The following is an 8,423-nucleotide window of genomic DNA, read 5'->3' on the forward strand; positions in this document are numbered from 1 at the left end:
ACTCAGTTTGCTCTTAGGTTCATGGAGCTTTATGGCAATCAACTACAACAAGATGCATAAGCCAAGCCCACACATACTAGAGGTGGCCACGGGCCGATTCAAGGTCAAACTAACCCTGAATCAGCCCGGAAAAAAGTGGGCTTGGCCTGAGCCGGGCTTAGCTCGAACCGGAACCGGCTTGTTAAGGACCGGTTCAAGTCCTCTTTTAAAAAAATTTGGGGCTCAGCACGGAACCGACCCATATCCCAGGCCCGAGCACGTCCCAGGCTCCAGCACGGGCCCGACCCAAACCCGGGTTTAGGCCTGGGCAAACACAACCAATTTATCCATAAATACCCTTACCAATTTATTTTTATCACACAAAAATTCTTATTCCTACACTCTCCTACTTCTACTCACAACAATTTTGCATAAATTAAAAGCAAACTCAATTTAAAATTCTTTTTTTTTTAATACTACTGACTCTATTACATTGTAGTATCTGTTCAAACATACTTTCTCAACCTAATGAGGTACAAAGAGTCAATAACGCCTCCACTGAGGCTCGATCTTATGACCTCCCACATTGGAGAGGTCACCCAAAAGTCTTTTATAAATTTTTAATTTATCACTCTAAAATAATTTAGTGAGTAAAAATCAAATGAACTTTATAAAGTATACTACATTCTATAATATTTATAAGTTATCAAATAATATTAAGTCTTATATAAAATTTTAATAGTACAAGAGTACAAGTTTAAATGTATGTAACGTCATTTATAAATTTTAATTTAGTAAAAAATCATGTTAATTTTAGATTTTGAAATTAATAATTAAAATATTATTTTTAACAAAAATATTAATTTTAGAAAAATGTGATTGTGTGTAATGTGTATATATATATATATATATATATATATATATATATATTAATTATTATTAATGTATCAAGAGGTTGATGTAATTTAATTGAAAAGAACTTAAATTAGTTACTATAAGTCTTGAAGTTAAGGGGTCAAATCTTATTTTAAAAAATATAACAAATTACGGGCCTAACCCTAGATCGGCCCATAAGAAGCCCAGGCCTGGACTACGCCCGGCATAAGACCCGCCCTGAATACTATAGGCCGGTCCTGAGCTGTGCTGACCAAGACTCGGGCCCGGACCAAGCCTGGGTTTTGGCCAGCTCTAACACGTACAGACAACACAGTTTGTTTTTAGGTGATAGATTGTGGGTAAAAACAAGATGCCTGAGCCAAAAAAATTATAGACAATGCAGTCCATACTGAAAGGCAGTGGTCCCAAATACCAAATACCCAATATACAAGAGTTTGGGTGGAGTACAAGTTAAATTAATATACATCAATTTGGTGCTACACTCTAAAGATGTTAGCTTAATGGTCTTGTCCATATTTTTTTTTTTTTTTTCTACTAACTGCAATATTTAGCCATCAGAGTCCTTCATACTTTGCTGTGGGATAATGGTTTTCTTTGTTCCTTTTTTGGAAGGTGAAAATCCAAGAATCTTCAGGTACTGTTCTGGGAAATGACTTCTCCAAATTTGAGAAAGAGTTGGGCATCTGAGGTGCTCATGGATGGGCAGGTTAATAACTGGGGGGTTCTGAGATTTGTGTATTCATCCATGTAACAAGGCACTTTAGCAGATGGTAAGGGTGCAAGTGAGGGGGTTTGGTTCACCTGTTTTGGATGGGATGAGGGCATTAGGCTCCCGAGAACTCGAGCAACTTCGTGCATGGACGGCCTCTCAGATGGCTGCCTCTTGGTGCAAAGAAGAGCAAGCTGGAAAACCTTCTTCACATCTCCAAGGTCCTGACATGTAGCCGAGATCTCAGCATCGACACTTTCCATGACTGCATTGTTTGCCGCCTTTGTTAGAATCTGCAACATGAGGACATGCTGGGTTAGACTAACAAATTGATTGGATTCAGTTTTTAGTCTGGTTTAGCCGATGTGCATTATAGTCCAGCTGAATGACCTTAGGCAGAATTTTAGATTCTAACATGGTATCAGAGCCTGTTTGCAAATGCTATTATGAAAGGTGTGGAGAATAAAACTTCAATCTTATGTCATTGCACTTAGCATGTAATGCCTATCTTAATACGAAAAGGCATTAGCAAGACTGACCAGATGATGGAGATTGGACTCGTTATCCACAGCTTTCCTTCCCGTCAGCAACTCCAGCAGGACGATTCCATAGCTATATACATCCGACTTTTCAGTAAGGCGGGAAGTGCGTGCATATTCAGGGTCGATGTAACCAATGGTTCCCATAATGTAGGTAGAAGTATAGGACTTGGATGTGCACAAGCTCTTTGCAATTCCAAAGTCGGTGAGATGAGCCTCGAAATCCTTATCTAACAGAATGTTTGACGACTTAACGTCCCGGTGGATTATTCTCGGGTTACAATCATGGTGAAGGTATGCAAGCCCTTCAGCAGCACCCAATGCAATCAGAAGACGCGTATCCCAATCAAGTTTCTTCCTTTTAGTCGCCCCTTGAAAAGTAAAATGTAACTCGCGATTAGTAAACGACTGGGAAAACGCCAATATGACTGTAATGCAACATAGATGCTCACCGTGAAGCAAATCCCAGAGGCTACCGTTTTCCATGTAGTCGTAAAAGAGAAGATGGCCAGCGGAAGACAGGGAATAGCCTTGAAGACTAACGAGGTTACGATGCTTAATGCTCCCAACTGTCTCAAGTTCGGTCTCAAACTCCTTCAGGTATTGCGGGTAGTGAGAGTACAGTTTCTTTATTGCAACCGGCTTGCAATTCTTAAGAATGCATTTGTACACCGTGCTCGATGCCCCATAACCAATTATATACTTCTCGCTCAAGTTCTCCGTCATCCTCATAATGTCCTCGTAAACATGAAGCGCCATGTTCATATTGAGGATAACCAGCTTCGGTGTCGAGTAATTTACTGTCGCAAAATATGAAAATACAAAGAGCTCAGCAGCTCGACTTTCACTTTCTAAATTTACCCGTCAGTAAATTGCTAAATATACCTGATTTATCAATTGATCCTTCCATAAAAGTGCTCGGATATTGTGGCCTACACGCTGCCACTAAGATCATCAGAAGAATCACCAAAGCTCCCAACGCAATGCCAAGAATAGCCGCTTTAGAGATTGTAACTGCGTTTTTTCAAAAATCACCAAGGGCGTTATAACTTCAATCGAGTACATTTTTGGCCCGAGTGTACAAATGAGCTGCCCGAACTTGAAGTGGACTTACCTCGCATCGTTGGGCGAGGTGCATGACATGGAGAACTCATCCAATATCCACAAAGACCCGGATTCCCAATAAAACTGAATCAAAAGGGGAAATCAAACAAATTACGGCACACATTATATGATGATTGGGAATGAACAGCAAGAAAAAACAATTTCTACCTGTCTGGCGAAAATCTTGAGAAGTTATTGCCTGTTGGGATATTGCCAACGAGATTATTATACGAGACATTTCTGCGAAAAACCCAGTGAGATCAGTCCTAAAAAGTATCGAAGTTGAACTTGGACCGTTTTAGGTTAGTTCCACTTACAAAACACCGAGACTGAGGCAACTGGCCAGTGACATCACATCACCAGATAGATTGTTGTTTTCAACTTTCCTATCATCAATTTGTGAAAACCATATTAAAAACAAAAACAAAAATGTGATCGACCCACGAAGCATCAAACTAGCCATGACATTATTGGCTTGTAACATGGAGTTATAAGCAGCTATTTGGCTCAACTAGAACTATTATGAAGAGATTTTTGGAAAATGCACTTCCTTCAAAAAGACATTTTCACCTTTTTGTGTTTGGCTAAATAAGCTCCAACAAGAACGGAATATAGGCCCACATTACACGTTCTAGAGAAATTTACAGCATATTCAAACAACCGTACTTACAACAAGTAGAGATTTTGAAGTTGACCGAGTTCCTCGGGAATTGGTCCAGAGAGGTGATTGCTTGAAATATCACTACAATTAGAAAACGAGGTTACAAAGCGGGATTTTACATAAGCTGTAGCATCCATTATTATACAAGGTAGGATTACTTACATCTCCATGATGCTCCTTAGATTACCAAACTCGGGTGGTAAGTAACCAGTTATTTCATTCTTGCTCAAGTTCCTACAAAAATTTACCGCAGAAACATTAAAAATACAAGAAACCTGATTGGGTAGTAAAAACGCCAAGTGTGTGAGCTCACAGTTTCAGTAGATGTTCCAAATCGCCAAGTGGAGATGGTATAGAGCCACTGATCTTATTGTTCGAAAGATCCCTAAAGTTGTACCGACATTTTAAAAGTTAGAAAATAAGGAATTAGAGTATCGCATCTAAACGTTAAACTTTGGAAGCAAATATAATAGCATCAATAAATTTGAACTTACAATGTATCCAGATTACCAATACGAGATAGCTCAATTGGAATGGGGCCTTTAATGTTGTTTGATGAGAGATTCCTAAAAGGAAGAAAACCATAGATCCTTAAGTAGCATTAAGCAATTAACTGCATCATTAATTATTCTCGGCCATAAAAAGCTAGTGCAGAACAAATACAAACCAATGCATTTACACCCGAAGATGACATTAATATCAACTTCCATTTTATTGGATTTCTGAGTTTTATATAAGGAAATTGAAGGGATAGATAGAACTTACAGATAGGTCATACTTTCGAGCTTCTGAAATGCAGGGGGGATCGTCCCATTCAATTTGTTTCCATGAACGTTCCTGTCAACAGGTAAAATGGGGATTCATAGTCCTTGCACATCGAAAGTTTGAATATTCAAGTGTTAATAGGATCGCGTGAAAACTTACAGGCTGTTCAGATTTGTGCAAGAGCTAAGGTTATCGGGAATGGGACCGTCAAGTAGGTTGTTGGCAACGTTTCTGTTACACAAGGCAAGGCATAAGTAAAATTTCAAAACACTCTTGGAAAACTAGTCCAACAGAGGCAAAAAGGACGTACAAATCAAACAACTCTGTCAGCTTCCCAAGTTCTGATGGTATGTGCCCAGTAAGTTGATTGTTATTCAATTCCCTGTAGAGATGAGAATATTTTTAGATTATTTTGTCTTGATCACTCGTGAAAAGGAAACACCTTTCTAGACTACCCACAAAAACCTTATCATCCATGCAGGGTTATAACGCACATCCTCAAGTAAAAACAATCAAGAATTCAAAACGGGAAAAAAGGTTATTTAAAGCATCCATACAGATAGTGGAGCTTTGTCATATTCCCAAGCTCGGGAGGAATGGATCCAGTTAGCTTGTTTCCATGCAGATACCTAAAACCCAAAGGATTGATGTTAAATGTTTATAACCGGTGTAACTTAATCTAGCATAGCATGAAAATCCTACTTTCCATAATTGAAGTCCAAACATCGAAGTGTTAAAAGGGAAAAAAGTAAAGCATTCTGGATTTATGGCCAACTAAGGTGAGACACAAAAATAACATTAAATTTGAAGTAGAAGAGAAAAGTAACTTACAATTTCTCGGTGTAACTTAGGTTCCCCAAAATTGGAGGAATAGGTCCAGTCAGCTCGTTGCAACATAGGTCCCTAAATTCGAATTTACCATTAATGATTGATAAAATTTTGAGAAGCTTAAATAAATAGCACAATATTCCTTCTATAACTGCCTCTAGCCATGCTCGGGGGTAATAAAAAATCAAGATACTCACAACACTGCTAGAGCCTGCATCAAGCCAATTACCGAAGGAATTTTCCCGGAAAGTTGATTACCCTGCAAAGACCTAGATGAACAGATAGTTCAGCTCAAATTCAACTGCACACATAAGAACAAACTGTTTGATGTAACTGAGGTACATTGCATATGCTTACAAGGTGGCTACTTGCAGGAACCCAATATTGAAAGGAATCTCGCCAGTCAATTTGTTATAGGACAAATCCCTGGAAATTAAATATTGGTGTATTTTGTTCAGTAAAAATAAAAGAAACAGTTAATGCTGTGGCAAATAAAGGAAATTATTTTCCAATACGTCAGATGAGGTACTTACAGAACCTGGAAAGCCGTGCAATTGCCAATTTCTCGAGGAATCGAACCGGTCAAACTATTGTTTCGAACATCACTACAAGGCAGAAAAATGAACACGAATCAGCAGCTGCTAAAATACCAATGGAATTGAAACATCTATCACAAGAATGAAGTTATCAGTAACTTACAAGTACCACAGCCCGGTAAGCTGACACATATCAGGTGAAAGGGTACCGACCAAGTTGTTCCCTCGCAGTCCCCTATTAATTTAATCATAACGATTATGTTGACAAAGACAATCTTAAGTTGGATACGATATTAATAGTAATGTTCCTTCACACAAAGGATGCAATACTCACAAATATTGGAGAACTTCATTCCAATAAATAAGCCTCGGTATTTCTCCGCTCAACTTGTTCTGTGCAAGGTCCCTGGAGGAATTATTACCAAACACACACCGAAATCATGCAGGACTCCAGAAAGAATCAATTACGGAACAACAACCAAGGATTGTATATGGGCACTTACAGAACTTTTAAGTTTGGGATCTGAGACAACGTTGAAGGAATTGGACCGACCAACTCATTATTTTTCAAAATTCTGGAAACCAATCCATAGCACATTTGTTCATTACCAAGAAGAGTGTAAGCAAATGACAGTATAAAACATATAGGCCAAATACCACAACTCACAAGGTTTCAAGCTGCTTTAGCTTTGAAATAGAAAAGGGAATGTCTCCATACAGCTCATTGAAAGATAGGTCCCTATCAATACAAAGCAATTCAATTACTCAAATAATTACTACAAATGGTTAGGACCATTCTAATTCTCAAGTAAAACAAGTGTGAAAACAATGCTATAAGCCTTACAAGCTTTTCAAAGACGAACAATCACCAATTTCATCAGGGATCTGTCCTGAAAGGCGGTTCTGCTTCAAATCACTTCCATACAACAAACACAAACAATGTTCTATCATCATTCACATAGTAATAGTAATAGTAGACATATTACAAAATAATACTTTTTAAAAGTTTTAACACATAAAAGCCAAAAGAGGAGTCTTTACATGGACACTAGGCTTTTTAGCTGTCCTATTGCTGGAGATATCTCACCATCCAGATTTAAACTTGATAGGTTCCTACAACAAAAATGTACACATACAAACCAGACTAAATAACTCCAAAAATGCACAGAGAATATATTATTCCTAGAAATGGGCTTTTGAATATGCTACTCACAGTGCAACAACATTGAAGGTAACATTATCACAAGTAACACCTCTCCAAGCACAGTAATCTGAAGAGGGTGAGTCTGTCCAGTCATACAATACATTGTCAACATCCCTAAATGACTTCTTAATCTCCAACAAAGTAGCCCCTTCATCCAAAATCAAAGAAAAAAAAAACACCACATTCATCATACTGAAGCCATTACTAGAATGGGGCACTTTTTTACCAATAAGACAAAAAAAGCAAAGAATGAGGTGTTGTTATCAAAGCATCATTAGGTGAATAATTAAAATAATAACCACGCTATTATCAACAAAGGAAGCTTCTTTAACTGTGCAGTAAAACAAAAGCTTATTAAAATATTCAAAAACCCAGAAGCATTAAACAGAACAGGGATTCCACTCACCTTCATCCGACTCAGCAGAAGAAGCAAAGCTCAAGAACACGGAGAAAGTCACAAGAAGAAGACATTGAGATGAAAATGGCACCATTTTTGAGTACCAAAAGAGGAAAGAGAGAACCCCTTTAGCCCTTTCAAGCATAGAAGGAGAAGAAGCAGCCGGCAAGGACAAAGGTAGCACAGAGTAGCACCATTAAAGAACGAGGAACGGTTTCGTCCTAATCAAAACACTAGTTCTACCGGTCCAGTCTCACTGTTGAAGTGGAAGAGAGTGTGTCTCCATGTTTGCTAGTTCTCAAGACTAGACATTGAAAGGTGAGTGAGTCTTTGAGACAGAGAATAGGGGAGAGAGAGAGAATAATTACTGAGAATTGTGAAAAAATGTGAAGAGTGAAAGAGAGATAGAGAGAGAAGGGCTGTTCAATCACATCACTCTGGCAGAGAGGAGGGAGGGCATTGCTATAATACACTGAACATTCAGTGTCCTCTCTACTCTAAAATTGAATATAGAGAGAGAAAGTGAGATATACATACAGGTGTATAGAGAGAGAATTATTTGAGGAGAGAAAAAAGTTAAAAGACCTTCTGAGTTCTGCCAGACTCTGCAACATTGCCTGCAACGGAACAGCTATAGCTGCAGTATACAAATCTCCTGCTCTCTCTCTCTCTCTATATCTATATATATCTACATTTGGTTATTTGGTACAAATTTTCTCTCTCTCTCTCTCTCTCTCTCTGTATGTATATGCGATTGATAAAGAGTGATGCATGTAAATAGTGAATCTGTGTGTCTGCCGGAGA

At 38.3% G+C, this 8,423-nt stretch overlaps 1 protein-coding gene across 1 annotated transcript; it reads right to left on the reverse strand.

The window, feature by feature from the left end:
* Positions 1-1,179: 1,179 nt before the first annotated feature.
* Positions 1,180-8,423, reverse strand: LOC109189287 (LRR receptor-like serine/threonine-protein kinase ERECTA). Its single transcript, XM_019340080.1, has 27 exons — positions 7,629-8,423; positions 7,232-7,370; positions 7,060-7,131; positions 6,863-6,934; positions 6,686-6,757; positions 6,522-6,593; positions 6,353-6,424; positions 6,182-6,253; positions 6,016-6,087; positions 5,840-5,908; positions 5,680-5,751; positions 5,486-5,557; positions 5,212-5,283; positions 4,965-5,036; positions 4,814-4,885; positions 4,655-4,726; positions 4,384-4,455; positions 4,203-4,274; positions 4,052-4,123; positions 3,899-3,970; positions 3,546-3,614; positions 3,397-3,468; positions 3,239-3,312; positions 3,010-3,138; positions 2,577-2,924; positions 2,125-2,495; positions 1,180-1,878 (listed from the first exon to the last, which is right to left on the reverse strand). The coding sequence occupies exons 1-27, from the start codon at positions 7,762-7,764 to the stop codon at positions 1,507-1,509; spliced, it is 3,003 nt and encodes a 1,000-aa protein (XP_019195625.1). The 5' UTR covers positions 7,765-8,423; the 3' UTR covers positions 1,180-1,506.

Source organism: Ipomoea nil, unplaced genomic scaffold (assembly GCF_001879475.1).
Source record: "Ipomoea nil cultivar Tokyo-kokei standard unplaced genomic scaffold, Asagao_1.1 scaffold1525, whole genome shotgun sequence".
In the NCBI taxonomy this organism is placed as follows: domain Eukaryota; kingdom Viridiplantae; phylum Streptophyta; class Magnoliopsida; order Solanales; family Convolvulaceae; genus Ipomoea; species Ipomoea nil.

Excerpts from the sequence above, each read along its gene's own strand:
- LOC109189287 (XM_019340080.1), bottom strand. The coding sequence starts at position 7,764 with ATGCTTGAAAGGGCTAAAGGGGTTCTCTCTTTCCTCTTTTGGTACTCA. Across the intron at positions 5,909-6,015 it reads TGCACGGCTTTCCAGGTTCT|GGATTTGTCCTATAACAAAT; the intron begins GTAAGTACCTCA and ends TTTAATTTCCAG. Across the intron at positions 3,139-3,238 it reads ACCTCGCCCAACGATGCGAG|TTACAATCTCTAAAGCGGCT; the intron begins GTAAGTCCACTT and ends GAAAAAACGCAG.